The 18,271-nt window shown below is 42.5% G+C and overlaps 1 protein-coding gene across 1 annotated transcript in view; it reads left to right on the top strand.

Moving 5' to 3' along the window:
• The window catches only part of SLC9A6 (solute carrier family 9 member A6), a 2,005,079-nt gene that overhangs the window by 1,986,379 nt on the left and 429 nt on the right, over positions 1-18,271 (top strand). The window contains exon 16 of the mRNA XM_044057306.1: positions 17,495-18,271. This exon is cut by the window's right edge and continues 429 nt beyond it. Coding sequence (XP_043913241.1) covers positions 17,495-17,767 — 273 coding nt within the window. The 3' untranslated portion in view covers positions 17,768-18,271. The remainder of the gene's footprint in view (positions 1-17,494) is intronic.

The raw sequence follows: 18,271 nt of genomic DNA, 5'->3' as shown, positions 1-18,271 counted from the left end.
TATAAAACCCCCAAGGAAACTACTAGTCTCTGCTTGGGACCTCAACTTCGTATTGGAAAAGCTGACCCTTCCTCCCTTCAAGCCAGCTTCTTCATCAGAGTTACAGTACTTGTCATGGAAAACAGCCTTTCTTCTGGCTATCACCTCAGCTCGCAGGGTTTTGGAGCTACAGGCCCTCATGGCTGTGCAACCATTCATCATTTTCCATCAGGACAGAGTTTCCTTACGAACCAACCCTACCTTTATGCCAAAGTTAGTATCCAGTGTAGCTTTGAATCAGACTATCCACTTACCTACCTTTTGTCCTAATCCACAAAACAAAGGGGAAAGACTACTACATTCCTTGGACATTCACAGACAACTTTGTTATTATTTGGACAAGACGAAGCCATTCAGGAAATCTGAGCAACTCTTTGTGTCCAATGCTGCAGGTGCTCAAGGAAAGGCTATTTCCAAACAGACAATTTCAAAATGGATAGCCCACTGCATACACTTTTGTTACTCATTTCATGGAAAAACTGTGCCTGCATGCATCAGATCCCACTCCACCAGAGCCACAGCTACCTCTGCAGCCTTCCTCAGGGGGGTCCCTACCAAGGATATTTTGGAAGCAGCCACCTGGAGTTCAGTGCACACTTTCTCCAAGCACTATCACCTCCCACTATACTCTAAGTCTAGAGTGGGCTTTGCCACAGCAGTCCTGCAGGGCATCCTAGCCCCTCCTAGTTCCACTTAGTGCCTACCACCCTTACTTAGCTTTGGGATTCTTCCCATCTGTTATGACTGCAGCTGTATGCACGATGAACATAGTACATTTTTGTACCTACCATAAATGTAAATGTTCGAGTGCTCATACAGGATGTCCTTCAAGAATGCAACTGCAGTCATAACATATGGGTTGTCCTGCCTCAGGCAGCCCTCGGTCGGCTGGATTCCAAAGTCTGGGTCCGACGTCGGCTGATGTCGCATTTCTCTCCAACGTCAGAGGGGCAGGAGTACATAAGCATCAGCCGACGCCATCTTCTTCAGTCTTTCTTGCCGCGCGGTGCCCGAAGCAGAAGCAGTTCGCAAGTGCCGGTCGGTCAGCTCCTGTATTCTTCGATCCAAAGTCATCAAAAAAGCTAAGTACCCCGTTGGGGACCTTTTCTTGCCTCAGCCAATGTCAGAAATTACTGAAAAAGTTAATAATTGTTTGTCTTGTGGTAAACAAATACCTCATAAGGATTTCCATTCTTACTGCCTTCCTTGCCTTGGCCCAGACCACGACGTCTCGGCCTGTGCCGCCTGTGCTCGCTTCAATAAGCGCACTCTCAGGTGCCGGGCGGAGTTCGCTGAAGACTTTTTCGGCGAAAAATTCGATTACAAGATGCCATCGGAATTACCGACATCGCAGACTCCTAAAAAACGTAAAGATCGGGACCGCCATCCTCGGCCCGCGTCTTCCACCGACACCATGCCAAAACCTACCGCGAGTGCCCTGGTTCCCTCTGAGGTGGTTATTTCACCGCTCCGAACCGAAGACACCGCATTACCGATACCTCCGATACCGGAGACCACTCCGACGCCAGTTATTGATTTTCCTCCGGATACTGAAACCGAGGAAATGCCCGAGACCATTGCTGTGGATAAGGTCACTCCTGCACGTGGAGCTGCTATGCCTCCCATGTCCATGTCTATCAAGGCCTACACACGTGCTAAGGCAGCCAGCAAGACCAAACATCTTCCTGCTAAAGCCTTGCCTCAGCCTACTCCTGAAACACAAATCATGACTATGGCAGCAGACTTAATTTCCATGATCAGAGGTTCCCAGGCCCATCCTGAGAGAGGATCCCAGCCTCCTCCTGATAAGAGGCCCAGGGTTGAGCCCACTGACCCTCTCCCTTCAGATGAAGATTCTGAGGCCTCTGGCCACTCCAATAGTCAGGAAGAGCCTTTCCAGACCTACGAGGACTCAGATGCAGAGGACTCCATCCCCTCGGCCTCCCCTCCTGAGGATATTTCTTTTGGGGAAGTTCTGCATTCCATGAGGGAACATTTTAAGTGGCAAGGCCAGGAATTTTCTGATTCCAGAAAGTGCCTTCGTACCTTCCTTAAAAAGCCCCAGCACAGGCCCTTAGCTATTCCTCCTGTGCTTGATGTTTTGGATGATTTATACTCTGACTCCAGTGTTATCCCTGATACTCTCCCTCCTGCTCCTGCCAAGCCGGACAGATACTATAGAGTTCCTGAAACACATTCTCATTTGTTTAGGGCCCATGCTGTTGATTTAGAAACTATTTCACAGGGACCGAAAGGGGTTTCAGCTATCACCTCCAAAAATCCTTTGCCTTCCAACAGGGAAGCTAGGTCATTAGAGAGATGGGGGAAGAAGGTTTACACCTCCACTACTTTATCTATGAGAGCTCTTAATTGTCTCTCTCATATGTTTCAATATCAGGATTTCCTGTTAGATGATTTACAGAAAACTTTGGCCTCTCCTGATCCTTTAGATAGGAAGTCTTTGCAGGAGGCTGTACACAACTCTCAGCAAGTTAGCAATCACTTCCTTCAGTGTGGATACGATGCATTGGAAGCTTCATGTAGGGCAGCTATGACAGGGGCGGTCATTCGTAGATATGCATGGTTAAAAGAACAACCTCTACCAGATCATGTTAAGGCAAAACTTCTTGATGCACCCTTGGAAAAGAACAAGCTTTTTGGTGCTAATGCTAAAGATGTATTAAAGACCATTGAGGAAAAAGCCAAGTCAGTTCAGACAGTCAAAGATTTCCTCCAGGTTCAGCCACCCAGATTCAGCAGGAATTGGCCTTCAAAAAACTGGTCCTTTCCTAATCCTGAAAGATTTCAAAGGGGCAAAAGCAGGCGTGGCCGAGGAAGAGGACAATACAGAGGTTCCTACAGGGGATGACAATGGCAACCAGCAAACCAAAGAAGTGACACAGGGGCTTCTCCTGCCCCACAGGGACAATCCCAATGACTTTCCTCTACTTCCGCTAACCAAAGAGCAACAAGAAGCTCCCTTGGGCGGAAAATTATCTCTGTTTTCAGACAATTGGCACAGATTGACAAAGGACAAATGGATTTTGGACATTATAGACCAAGGCTACAGGTTCCACTTTCATACCTTACCAAGGAAACAAGGCATGCCAAACCTACCGCAAAACCAGAGGGCAGAGGCTTTCAAGCAAATTTCTCTGCTTGCTCAAATCAATGCAATAGAAAAAGTTCCACAACAAGAACAAGGCCAGGGGTTTTACTCAAGACTGTTCCTTGTTCCAAGAAAAGAAACACAATGGAGACCAATACTGGATTTGTCCGCATTAAACACCTTTCTCATAGTACCAAAGTTCAAAATGCTGACCTTACAGCAACTCCTTCCCATGCTGGGCAAGGGGTCATGGCTGATTACTCTGGACCTCAAGGAGGCATACCTGCATGTCCCTATCAGACACAGCTGCAGAAGATACCTCAGATTTCTTGCAGGGCCAGAGCATTATCAATTCTCAGCATTGCCATTTGGCTTATCTACTGTGCCCAGAGTGTTTACAAAATGCCTGGCTTCAGTAATTGCTCATTGCAGGCTCCAGGGGATCCAAATTTACCCGTACCTGGACGACTGCCTCATACAAGCGGACGACAAACTGATTTTGACAAAAAACTTGAATTATGTCATACATTTGCTACAGGCTCTGGGATACACAGTCAACTTCCAAAAGTCAAGACTGCAGCCATCCCAGCAAATTACTTTCTTAGGAGCCAATCTAGACACAACCTCTCAAATGGCTTACCTGACAGAAGACAAGCAAAAGAAGTTAACTCATTATTTCAAAGGTTTGGCAAAGCTCACCCAGATGACTGCAAGGAGATTCCTACAGGCCCTGGGTTACATGGCATCATGCATTCTCCTGGTTCCATTAGCAAGACTACACATGAGAAAGCTTCAGTGGTGCCTAAAAAGCTTATGGTCTCAACACAGCAACAATCTAGAGACAACCATACTGCTCATTCCATGCCTACAAAAGGAATTTCTATGGTGGGCCTCGGTAAGCCAGGCAAACACAGGTATGTCATTCAAAAAAACACAAATAACACAAACAATGACCACAGATGCCTCAGACCTTGGATGGGGGGGGTGCATATGGAGGGCAGATGTATTCAAGGACAATGGTCTCCAAAGGAAACACATCTGCATATCAACCAAAAAGAAATGCTGGCAGTCATGCATGCCATCGAGGCCTTTCGACAACAACTTCAGCAAGGCCACCTGCTAATACGGACAGACAACACCACTGTCATGTGGTACATAAACAAGCAGGGGGGGCACCCATTCTTACCCCTTTGCAGACTGACAATGAATCTTTGGGAAAAATCACTGAGCTTAAACATACAGTTGCAATCCCAGTTTGTTCCAGGCAAAGACAATGTGCTGGCGGACAGCCTAAGCAGGAATTTCCTAGACCCCCACGAGTGGAGGTTACATCCAGAAATCTTCATAAGGCTCACCTCGACATGGGGCAGGCCAGAAGTAGACCTATTTGCCTCCCACCTCAATCATCAACTACAAAAGTTCTGTTCAAGGACATATCATCCACAAGCATGGAAAACAGATGCTCTCTCATTCAACTGGGACTTCCTAAAGATTTATGCATTCCCACCTCTGCCACTGATGACCACAGTACTACTAAAGATCAAAGCAGAGAAGCCAAAAGGGATCCTAATAGCTCCAGACTGGCCAAGGCAACAATGGTATCCACTACTACGGAGCATATGCCACAACAAAAAAATGGGCCCTTCCCCAATGGTCCCATCTTTTGACTCAAAACAACTTCAAGACGGTACATCCCAACATTCAGACGCTCCAGCTAACAGCTTGGGAGATTCCATGAATAACCTCAATCTACCTCTCTCCAAGGAAGTTCAGCGGATATTAACAGAAGCCCACAGACCATCCACCAGAAAGGTTTATTCAGCAAAATGGAAGAGATTCAGCATTTGGAATACCAGCAAGGGTCATGATGCATCATTATTGAACATCCCACTCATCCTGGAATACTTGGCAGATATGCTACAGAATGGACTCTCATATTCTTCTGTAAAAATACATGCTTCAGCTATTTCAGCTAGATACAACACTGATCCACCTCTGTGTTCTCATCCTTTGTTAAGGCAATTTCTTAGAGGAATCAAGAATATCAAGCCACCAAGAAAGGCCCCAGTACCAGCTTGGGACCTCAACTTTGTCCTAGAAAAACTGACTCTACCCCCCTTTGAGCCAGCAGCTTCTATGGACTTACAATTCCTCTCATGGAAGACAGCTTTCCTGTTGGCAATTACCTCAGCAAGAAGGGTTTCGGAATTACAGGTCCTAATGGCAATACCACTGTTCATTACCTTTCATAAAGACAGGGTCTCCTTACGAACCAACCCTAGCTTTCTGCCAAAAGTGGTATCTAGGGTTTCTTTAAATCAAGCAATTCACCTGCCTACTTTCTTTCCCAATCCTGAGAACAAAGGGGAAAGACTGTTGCATACCTTGGACATTCACAGACAACTTCGCTACTACCTGGACAGAACCAAGGCCAATAGGAAGTCTGATCAGCTTTTTGTAGCTTACGCCCCTGGAGTACAAGGAAAAGCAATTTCCAAACAGACAATCTCAAAATGGATTGGACATTGCATCAGATTATGTTATTCCTTCCATGGAAAGAGTGTACCAGCAAATATCAGACCACACTCTACCAGAGCTACAGCCACCTCTACAGCATTCTTAAGAGGGGTGCCTACAAAAGACATTCTAGAAGCTGCTACATGGAGCTCCGTGCATACATTCTCCAAACACTACAACCTTCCTTTATATTCCAGATCCAGAGCAGGCTTTGCTTTGGCAGTCCTGCAGGGATTAATAGCTACACCATCCTTTTCTTAGAGTTTTCCACCTCCCCCAGCTAAGCTATGGTATTCAACCCATATGTTATGACTGCAGTTGCATTCTTGAAGGACATTTTGTACCTACCATAAATGTAGATGTCGATAGATATGCAACTGCAGTCGGGATTTCCCTCCCTCCTTCCCCTCTATTCCTTGGGTCCACTCCTCTCCCTGTTATCCTAGCTGGGGATCTCTGTTATGGTGTATCTGTTTGCTTATTTATTTGTCTGGAAACCTGTTTTGTCTTCCAAATTGATTACAGCCTTCCTTGGAGGGTACCTGGCGTCTGGGGCAAGAAACACTGAAGAAGATGGTGTCGGCTGATGCTTACGTACTCCTGCCCCTCTGACGTCGGAGAGAAATGCGACATCAGCCGACGTCGGACCCAGACTTTGGAATCCGGCGGACCGAGGGCTGCCTGAGGCAGGACAAACCCATATGTTATGACTGCAGTTGCATATCTATCGGACATCTACATTTATGGTAGGTACAAAACTGTACTTTTCCCTCCCTCCAAACCCTCTTAGGACAGGCCTTATGACAAACCCTTTTCATATAACCTTTTGGGGTATTCTTTTATGGTGTATTTGCTTGCAACTACTGTTTTTTGATTTGTCAACATTTCATTTTTGTATAACATTATGTTTGCCTTCCTTCTGGGGGCACCTGACATCTGGGGCAAGAAAAACTGAAGAAAATGGCATCGGCTGCCTCTTTTATACCCCTGCCGCACTGACTTCAGGGAAGAAGCGACGACAACCGACGCCGGAACTAGACTTTGGAATTCGGCCGACTGAGGGCCCGCCTGACGGCAGGATAACCCATCTGTTATGACTGCAGCTGTATGAGCACTCGAACATCTACATTTATGGTAGGTACAAAACTGTACTTTTCCTTCCTTTTGTTGACTTTCTGGACTTCTGCATTCCACCACCAGCTTTCCTCATATACCTTTTTGCCATTCCTGGCTTGGCCGCATAGCTGTTCTGGAGTCCTAACACATGCTGTTTTGAGATGCTGCCATTCTTTTTCAGTTCCTCCTACTTCCTCTTTTTGAGGTAATAGAACCCTGAATGATTCATTGAACTGTAGTGCTTCCTCTCCAGTCAACTTCTGGGTCTTCAGCTTGGTTTGTGTTGACCTTGTAGCCTTCTCTGACAACTGCTTGCAGCTGACTGTGGCAACCAGTGGTTTATATTGTGGGCTGTTTCACTCCAGTTGACTTTGTAATCGCTGAGTCTACACCAATGCCCTTTCCTTACTAAGAGGAAGTCTATACGATCTGCATGTTGGCCAATCTTGTATGTGATTTTGTGACTGTCTCTTTTTCTGAACCATGTGTTGGATACTGTGATAAAGGAAAATACTTGCCGGCCCAGCTAGCTGGAATTTTGTAAGTAGTTATGTCATTTGCGAATATCAGCATGATGCAATTGCTTGTGTTATCACTATATTAGAACTGTATGTTATGTATGAATCAAACTGCTACCATAGACGTGTGTGTAAAGTACTGAGCTTAACTGATGTAACCACAGCATGCCCTGCTGGTTTGTGTGAATATATTGCTGAACTAAGCACTTATTTTCATAGGTGGGTAAGTTGGTGTCAGGTCACCACTTTTGAAGGGCTATCAGACCTTTTGGTGAGGAAAGAAGCCCTTAGCACTTTGTCTGAAGACATGAGAATCTGGTTAGCAGATAGACAATGCAATACTGCAGTTGAGTTGGGGAAGAAGGGAGACCTATACCTTGCAAGCATGGCATCACTGCACAGGAAACCGATACCCAGTGCTGTTCATGGATCTAAGGGAGCCCAAAGTGGGCAGCCTAAACTGCCCCAACAGAGTCTTTCAGTACTATGAGAAGCCAGTAGTCCAGGTACATGTCCAGGACCAAGAGTTAAATGTTTTAAATGCAACCAGTGGAAGCATGTAGGATGTAGATGTCCACAGAGGCAAGGTGGAGAACAAAAGGTGGGAGAGGCAGTAAGCGGGAATGACAGAATGCCAGCAGTAAGTTGTCTCGAGACAAGTCAGAGCTTTAGGAGGGACCCCATTCCAAATACCTTTGGTTAGGGTTCACCTTGACTGGGAGGGTGGAAAAGGAAGTAAGCAAGTAGGTGTGTTTGAGGATATCCCTGCAGATGTCCTGATAGGGAATGATTTTGATAATTTAGTAACTTGAGTGCATGAAGTTACATGCAGTCAGCCTAGAAGATGAGCATGTGGGTCTGGTAGCCTGGGGGAGACCCAGACAGACTGCACACTTGCAGCCAGGACTGGTGAGGTGGAGATACTTCAGGGAGGAAGCTACCCTGTAGCAGTGAGATTGAAGGTGAGCCACAGCTGCTTGTGGTTACTGATGTTCCCTTGGGCAGAGTGATGGCAAGGGCAGAGGTGAGTAGTAGTACCCAGGCTGACAGTGAGACACTGTTGTCAGAGGATGCCAGATTTCCTGTGGAGTGGAAGCTGGGAAGGATTACCAAGAGAGAGTTGAGACAGGCTCATCTCTCAGACCCTACAGTACAAGGCCTGAGGGGAGGTAGCCAGTGAGACACCTGATTCTCAAGGGAAGGGGGAATCTGTATAATGGGACAAAGAGTTATTATATAGAGAGTGGACCCCTGAGGGAGGGCTATAGGATGAGAGAATACAGCAGTTGGTACTGCCCAGAGCCTATCATGTGGCACTTCTAGCCATAGCCCATGATATTACCTTTGCAGGTCATATGGGCATAAAGCATACCAAGAGACATGTTATGCAGAACTTTTATTGGCCTGGGATTTCCAGAGATGTAACAGGGTACTGCAGGACCTGTGAGCAGTGCCAAAAGGTAGCAGGCAAGGTGAAAGCTCCTTTGATGCCTTTGCCTGTGATTGAGGAGCCATTTCAGAGGGTAGCTATGGATACTGTGGGGCCTCTGAGTACCGCAAGTTCCACAGGGAAGAAGTATATCCTAGTGGTAGTAGATTATGCTACCAGATATCCTGAGGCAGTGGCATTGTTGTCCATTGAGGCAGAAAAGGTGGCAAATGCTTTGTTGCAGATTTTCAGCAGGGTAGGTTTCCCAAAAGAAATACTGACTGACAGAGGGGCCAATTTCATGTCAGACCTGGTGACTTGTCTGTGGAAGCACTGTGGGGTAAAGCACCTAAAGACAACCCTCTATCATCCCTAGAGTAATGGTCTTGTTGAGAGGTTAAACTCTACACTCAAGACCATGCTGCGGGCATTTGCGGACCAGTTCAAGAGGGAGTGGGACAAATATTTGCCCCATCTGTTTGCTTACAAAGAGGTTCCCCAGGAATCCACAGGTTTTTCACCCTTTCAGTTTCTGTATGGGCATAGGGTGAGGTGAACTCTAGATCTGATTCGAGAGGAGTGGAAGGGTGTGTGTGAATCCCACAAGGAGTTTGTTGTGGCATATGTCCTACACCTTAGGGCAAGCCTCAGGGAGCTGATAGGCTTGGCCCAGGAGAACCTGGCAGAAGCTCAGTAGCAGAAAAAGGTCTGGTATGGCAGGAATGCTCGAGCTGGAGTGTGTGCTGTAGGGCAGCAGATAGTGGTTCTTATTCCTATCAGATACAACAAGCTGCAGGCGGCTTGAGAAGGAGCTCTTCAAAGTGGTAAGGAAGGTGGATGATGTTAACTACATGGTAGAACTGCTAGGCAGGAGGCAGGGGCATAAATTGTACCATGTTAACATGATGAAACCTTACCATGATAGAGAGGCCCTTGTGCTGAGTATTTGCAGTGGATGGTGGGAGGATTCCGAGGGGGATCTATTACTACAGGGAGCCAGCCAGCCAAATCCCAAATTACTATGGTGCAGCCTAGGATTGAAGGCATATAATGGGACAGTGCAGCACTGTACTGGGGTCAGCGATGCCAAGGCAGCTGGAATCTCAAGACAGAGTATGGGGTAGTGTATTCCTAGATAAGCTCACCCTCTCAAGCAATGTTTCTCAAGGGTCACTTGAAAAAATAGCATGAGTTTTTGGGGAAGAAGTGTGACAAAGGGAAATACTGCCATCCCAGCTATCTGGAATTTTGTCAGTAGTTGTATGTCATTTGTGAATATCAGCACGATGCAAGTGCTTGTGTTATCACTATATTAGAACTGTATTTTATGTATGTATCAAACTGTTACCACAGAAGTGTGTGTAAAGTACTGAGCTTAAAGAATGTTGCCAGTGGTGAGGAATGAGGCTCCTTGATTACTGGGCCAGTGAGGGGGCGTCACAGCTACTATCAAGCCGTTAGCTTGACAGAAGTCTAGAATGGCTTCTTCTTTATTCCTGTTGCCCTATCCTTGTGGACCTAGGCAGTCCTCGTATCCTGTTCTGTTTCTCCCAAGATGTGCATCCAAGTCACCCATTATTAACACTAATTCATGTCATCCTGCTTTATCTAGTAGGCCATATAACTGCTGTCGGAATGTGCTCTTTTCCTCACTATCACATCCCTGCTTTGGGAGATAGAGCAGTATTCATAATCTCAGCCTGTCATTAGGCTGGAGTCTGATTGCCATGAGTCTGTCACTAATTCTGATGACATCACTTGCGATCTTCTGAAGTCTCTCCCTCACCACAATTCCCACATAATTTCTAGTCTGCCCTCTTCCTGTCTCTGGATCCCAAGCTGAATGTCTTTGGTGCATTGCCCATCCATCTTGTCTCCAGGATGCACAGGATTTCCAGCTTCCTCCTTACCATCATGTCATCCACTTCCAACCTGCATCCAGTCAGTGAGCCTACATTTGAGTGTAGCAATTCTTAGTTAATGTTTAGCAGATTTATGGTTTTACATCCAGCTTTTGCTCAACAGAGCTACCCCAGGTAACCCAAGCTGGGAAACTGGAGACTGTCTGGCCAGTAACATATTGACCCAGGGCTGCTAGGCTTTATGGTGAGCACACAGTGTCCAACAGTGGCACATACACCCCTCTCATCATTAGCATGGTTCCCTGGCATAGGTCTGAGTAGGCTGTGTCCCCAACCTACTTATCTCCGGCAGATACACATGCCCATTTGGTGACATTAGTCAACACAACTGAATCACGTAGGGCCATATTTTACATCATCAGGTAGCTCGCCCTACCATGGCATGCAGTCTGTGATTTGTGTTCCTCTATCATGAGAATATTGTGCATCACAGTAGATGCCCAGAGTGGTTGGTTTATACCGCACTCCTCCCTGTAGGGCACCATGTAGAATCTGTGCTGCTGCCCATGGCTCCATTCTTTGACGGGTTTGAGATGAACATACTTAGCGCATTTTTTTGCAGGTGAGAGGAACCCCATGCTGACAGAGAGAGAACGTGCAAACTTCAGTCATTGGCCAGATGTCTGGATTGAAGCTTGTGCATGGGAGGTGAAGACCTTAACCATTATGTCGTGTGGTCTCCCTATTATGAATGCATTTTTCTCATTTTTTTTATGATAGGGATGATAAAAATGACAATTTACCTATATTTTGAAAATATGTATTTATTCCACCCTTATGCAGTGAAATAATGAAATTTTTTTCCCATAGTGAGGGGACTTTATTTTCAGATATGGATAAATTTATCAGAATTGCTGTGTTTTAGGGCTGTTGCTTTGCCACTTTATGGTATAGAGCAGTAAGTAATCACTTAGGCTGTTTGACAGTGTTCCATGGGATGGCATTTTATTCGGAGAGGATGTTAGGATCCAGTCAAGGGTCAATTGTCTGGCTGTGGCTTTGTTATATCAAATTGGTGTGGTTATAAGTTGGATAACCTTGTGTAGATGTATATTATTGGTTGAATTTTCAGACTGTATAGTATGTCCATCTATATTAACATTACGCAGTATTATGGTTTCATGAGAGATTTTTGAGGAGACCCAACAGAGAGTTTCTTCCAATGTCGTTACCTAGATATGTATAGATAGATCTGTGATTGCACTTGTCTTGTGTGTTTAGTTTTAGCACGGTTAATAGGATTTCAGAGCTAGAGAAAGCTGACAGGATGTGGAGAAAGGAGGTATGTGATGTGTTTTATAGAAAATGGAGGCACTGACAGCTTTTTTGTTGGCTTTTGTCTAATATGACAATTGTATAGCCTGGCAGGGCAATTTCTTTTTTTTTTTTTTTTTTTTTTTGTTTCCTGCTGGGGCCAACTAAGATGCCTGAAGTGTGTAGTGCTTTCTTACAAGTACCCTTTGAGAGCTATTGGGTTACATAGGTTCTTAGTTTTGCACATCAAAATGTCGACTTGATCTGGGGAGATGAGACTATTTGGACCATTATTAGAGCTAGAGGAAGGAGTTCTTGAGCATGGGAGAATCTTAACATGCAGAACAAGTCCTGCTTGCACCATACCAGTTCTGCTGTTGAAATGAAGATCCAGTGTTATGGCAGGTATATCACTTTTGGTTTTGCTGCAAGGGTTTCAGTCTGACTGTTGCTTCTTAAGTACTAACCTGTGCTGCCTCAAGGTATACACACCTGTCAGTCAGAATCAGCTGTATCTGTTTAAATGTCTAGGAAGGCAGGGAGTGCTGGAATTGACAGGCCTTTGCTCAGGTTGTACCTTAGTGTCAGTAACTTGGGACGGTAGTGTTAACTACAAGACAAAAGGATGAGGATGCCCACTGACTGGACTGGACAACAGAAAAGTACATGAGCACCACCAACAAAATGTGCATAGTTTGTATATACTTGTTCAGCTCACCTTTTTGATTTGCTTCATGGCATAAGGTCATGGGAAGTCTTAAACTTGAGACTAGGTGAATAAAGGGTCCTTTACCCAACAGCAGAATCTACCCAGTAGTTTAACAGTCTGAAGGCAGAAACAACAAAAGTGTTGTCACCAGCAGTGAAAACATATCTCGATTTTCACTATTCTATTGCTCTGAGGTTCATTCCATCTGTTTTGGATTTAGTGCATCTGTTTCATGGGCTGTGATGAAACCTTATTTTTCAGCCAGCAAGCATTACAAATCACAAACATGGCCCCAATAAGTCCTGGCTGATTTAGTCATTTGTTTTTTATTTTATCTGGTAAATGCCAGTGACCCTTCTTAGTCAGTGTGACTATTTTAAAGCTGGACTAAAGAGCCAGGCCCAGTGACTCTGTTTTAAATTGTTGCGTGTGTGTGTGTGTGTGTGTGTGTGTGTGTGTGTGTGTGTGTGTGTATATATATATATATATATATATATATATATATATATATATATATATATATATATATATATATATATATATATAATGTGTGTACTTGGTTCCATCGTAGTGATAAAATGTAATTTATTTAAAAGCTTTAGTTGTGTTGAGACATTTCAGTATTGTAAGAAGAGTATTGCTACCTATGCAAAGGCAAAGTAAAAGTTTATCAGTTTGATGTGTAGTACTCAAAGGTCAAAGTAGTGCAGCAGAGGTTTGCAGGGTGTATTCATTTCATTTAGTAACGTGGTGAGCCTGTTAAATAACTATGCCAAATTTACAGATTAAAACCAGATGACTAATACCACTTCACAAGTAGTACAACTTCATGTTATGTGCAGTTAGGCACACTTCATATGCAGTGCACTGTACTGTCTGTAACATGGTAGCACAATGCATCAATCATTAAGTTTGCACATGGCCATTTGAAGCACGAAACCCAGGCATTCCCATTTACTGATTAAAAGAAGTTACTCTGTTAGTGAGATGAACTGTTGTTAACTTGTTACCAAAAATAAGTAAGCAAACTGTATTCCATGTAAATATTGTGAGACATAATTCTCTTCAACCTTGTCAGTAGTGCAAGTCCTCCTAAAGGAAAATTGTCCTGGATCATCTTAGTCCTGCCTGGATCCACAGGTTGTGTGCTGTTGTAGCAAGGTTAGGCAGGATCATGTCCAGGTTTTAAACCATTTATCGTAAACTGGTGAACTAAATGAGATCATAAATGCTGAGTATGGTTTAAGATTCCCTGACTTGGAAACCTATATCAAAGCATCATTACATAAAAGCACATTAAATAGGATTGATTCAAATTACAACTCAAATTGGAAAGATCTCCATAAAGCTGTAATACAAAATGAAAACTCACTGTCATGTAAAATTCCTTCCAAGCATCCCTCCAATAAGTTCTTTTTTTCTTAGTCACACTGTTCAATATAATGTAACGAAAACCATGTAACAAAACTGTTTAAATAATATTAACAACTTTAGAAAAATAATATATTCAAATGCAGATATCAAATCCTGGTTTGACTTATTAATCCCCATTAAAATCACAAAAACCTTCCCAGATAAACTTCAGATTAACATCTTTAATGAATGGGAAAATAAAAATTTTATTTGTTGGAAGCAATGTATTAAAGACATGGAAACTTAAATTTCAGCAAATTATGAAAGGTTATACCTTATCGCAAGTTTGGTTATTACTACAAAGTGTAATTGCTTATTCTCAAGATTTATGCAGAATTATTCAGAACTCTTCATATTTAGATCAACCTCCCTTAATCACTCTGTTATCTGAAATATTTAACGATCAACATTTTGATAATTTAGTATCCAAATTATACTCTCATTTTGTTAAGTTACAGGTCCATTTTAACAAGTAAGCAATGGAACACAGTGACTAAAGGCCTACCATATAGTCTCTGCCAGACAGGAAAACTTAAAATTCCATCTTCAGTAAAATTCACTTCTTGGGGTCAATATTGGAATTATATACATGGAAGTATTTGCACAGAACACTTTTAACTCCTGACAAAATTGCTAAATTCAAAAAATCGAATAACAATTTGCTGGAGATGTCTAACATCATGTAATGCAGATTGGTTCCATATTTTCTATGATTGCTCTAAACTAAGGACTTTTTGGAGAGGTATTGATGATTTTCTTTCAGCTTTATTTTCAGATAACTTCACATTAACTAAAACTTTAACTTTTCTTAATGTTGATGAAATCTTTACTTTGAATAAATCAGATTCATACTCATTATGGACAGTAGTAGCAGTATCCAGGAAATGTATTACAAGGAAATGGACCTCTACCACCTCGCCGAGTTTTGGTGAATTTCTCTCTTTACTAGAAGAAACTATAAACAAGGAAGTCAGAACTAAAGAACTTAAAATATGTCCGAGGAGTTTTAATGACAATCCGTGGACAAAGGGTTCAAACCTAACTGAGACTTTCCAAACTGATTTTTAACTCACTGAAAGTTGTTTTCTTAAAATATTTGTACTATTCAAACATTTTTCAGGCCTCTGTAAATGTAAATAGTTTATTTAGTTTCATTGTTAAAAGTTGTCTGTTCAGTATAATCAGTGTCTTAGACAGTGTTTATGCTCTTATTTTATCCTTAATAAAAATATTGGGGAAAAAAACGAAATGCTGAGTACAGAGGTGGCTTTTACACATTGACTGCTGCTCAGTGGTTAGGTCTCCTTTTACATTGCCCAGCAATACTTATAGCCTGTCTCCTTTCAGTGGCAAAAGCAATATCGGAGTAATACAGTAGTAGTAGTGCGAGTGAAAGTGTGGTGATCTTAATAAATGTGACTGACTGTCCCACAACCTAAAAACATTCCTCAGTCATGCAGAAAGTAATGACCAGCACATACTGGTTGCAGAACCACCATGTTCTTATAGAGCTTCTGCTGGTGCCAGATTCATGTGGTTAGTATAAAGCTTGGTGGGTTTTCCTGTCCACCTTGGAGAAAAGTGGCCCTTTGCCTTCTAGCCAATATAACCAGTTCTGATCAGGTCTGACAACCTTCCAGTAATTTAATAGTTGAGCATGCAGGAAAACACAGTCCATGAAATTCCTGCAAATGTTCCTCAAAGACATTTGTTTGACACTTCTCCTTTATGTGCTTTGTGTATATTCCAGGGCATTGGAATTATCCTGTCTCAAGTTGAATTTCTTGACATGTGTGTCTTAAACACACAACAGGTTAGTTATGATTTGATCATAATACTCTTTGTCATGTTTAAGGATCATGTTTGTTATGATGTATTACTATGCAACAATATAACAAATCAAGGAGTAATACAACAGAAATGGGGAAATGTAATACAGAAAGGCATTTTGTGCCTTGAATATAAAAAGAAAAATTCCAGAGTTTCAGGAACAGAAGGAAATGCATACTTTTGAAACCGTACTGTGCTGCACTGTGAGAGATAACAGGAGTTACAGAAGTAAAATACATTTTGAACAAAAATTGCACATTTCTACAACACTATAGTAAAAACACACACCTTCCAACTGCAGAAGTCAGAGAATAGTAGAAGTAGTTTGCACATTCCTTACAAATTCTTTAAACCAGTGTCTGGCAGTTACACCTGCTGGTTTACAGTTACGGTGTTTCTCTATTCAGAGGAAGTTGGGAAAGGATCTGTCAGTACCAGAATGGCGGAAAATTGACACCCTTAGAAAAACATGTAATTCAGCTGTTTTATTTTGTCAGTTTTTTAAAACTACCGTGAATAGGATAGAGCAGCTATCATAGCAGTGCAAATAAGGGTAATTTGGTGGAAAAAAGTGAAAAGTAACCAGGTTCCAGAAGCTGTGCTTAGATGTCTGAGTCAACAGTACTGCTGTTCCCATGTTCTGGTAGGCAGTGCATTTCAGTTCCGAATGTCTAACATGACTCACATAAAGGAGACTTAAAATGGAGTCTCAGAAGAAGTAGGAAAAAAAGCAGTAAATCAAGGTCATGTTAGCATGGCAGGCTCCTTGAAGGCTGTTTTGTGTAAAAATTATTAAAATATAATAAGAATCACTTAGAACGATGTTAAGACATTAAAATTGCTCAGATTACAAAGATATATAGATAAAAACAATTTTGACCTCCAAGGAAGAGTTTTCCTTTACTGGTTGAGTCTGTTGTAGGAGTACACGTGTCTTCCATAAAACTGGGACATCAGGATTATCCCATAAGCAGGTATGCTGCCCTTCCCTCCACTTTTGGGTACCCTGAAGTTCAATGTGTAGCAAGGTAGATAACTGTAGTTCTTTCCCTTGATGGTTGCTGCATCATCTCTCTCCCTCTTGGCAGGGGAAATTCCTGCATGCTTCCCCACCATTGTCTCTGATTCTGCACCAAGTGACTAAATTCAGAGCATAAAAAACATAGCTTGTCCTAATTATTCCTTGGTCACAAGAAAGATACTTCAGGCTGTATTTCTTTGACAGTAGAAGAAACCTCAGCTAGGTTTAGGGGGTCTCTTTCTAGTACATTCATGCTGTTCTACTTATTTATTCAACCCTCCTTGATGATTAACAATTGGAAAATAAACTGGGCATGAAGAGTCGACTTCTGTTTTTAAATGACACAATATAACTACCAAAGTGCAACATACCTTATTCTTGCGTCCACAGTGAGATATGAAATCTGTTGAATACAATGCCAAATCTTTTTGTATTGCCTGCTGACTGAGATGTGTTCAAAGATGCCAGTTTAAGTAAGTCCCTTGGTACCTGTCTTATTTGTATTGATGGCATTAAGAGAGCAACTACAAGTCTTAGATGTCTTGGAAATTGCATATTCTGCAGTCATGCACGAAAAATGCAAGTGTTAATTGCGTCATTTTTTTTTTTTTTATTAGAATCAGGAACAACTGAAAGATGATGATTCAAATCTAATCCTGAATGATGGGGACATTGGCCTGACTTACGGAGATACTACCATAACAACTGATTCTACCAACTCTGGAATCTCTAGGAGGCATGTAGGAAACAATTCAGAAGATGCAGTGGATCGAGAACTTACCTTTGGGGATCATGAACTTGTTATAAGGGGAACACGTTTGGTTCTTCCCATGGACGATTCTGAACCACCCTTAAATATTCCATTTAGTTCAAAGCAGGGATCAGTGTAAGTCTGAATTATTACACTGAGCTTAGTTCTGTATGAAGAATGGAGTCTGTGCTACCAACAGTGCAATGCATGTCTCAATGTTAGTGTTTCATAAATATTTATCAGTTTTGAAGAGCATAAATATTTATTCACATTGAGACTAGAAACATTACGAATGTTAACATATTTCACTTGAAGGTGATGCGAACATTGGAGCTCTTACAGAAATACATTGTGGCTCGCTTCTTTTCCTAAATTGCAAAAAGGTGATGTGGGCTTCCATTCGTTGGTATTTTCCACTAGTCTACAACTGGGTTTTTGAAGACATCACTTTTATTGAGGGCTTATTATAGGGTAAGCTCTAACATATAGTGATTTGTGATAGTATGACCCGACATGTCTTTTGTTTAGAGCTTGGTTCATTTATTTTTGCTTTTTCATCTCACTGTTTTCTTCAGCCATCACATGAAACAGTTAATAGCTGTAAGCCTTAAAGAACTTTTAAGACAGATTACGTTGTGCAGCC

This window comes from Protopterus annectens, chromosome 15.part0 (genome assembly GCF_019279795.1).
Source record: "Protopterus annectens isolate FY-2018-M chromosome 15.part0, PAN1.0, whole genome shotgun sequence".
Lineage (NCBI taxonomy): Eukaryota > Metazoa > Chordata > Ceratodontiformes > Protopteridae > Protopterus > Protopterus annectens.
The sequence above is the reverse complement of the archived record's forward strand: the minus strand, read 5'-3'. Positions and strand labels throughout refer to the sequence as shown.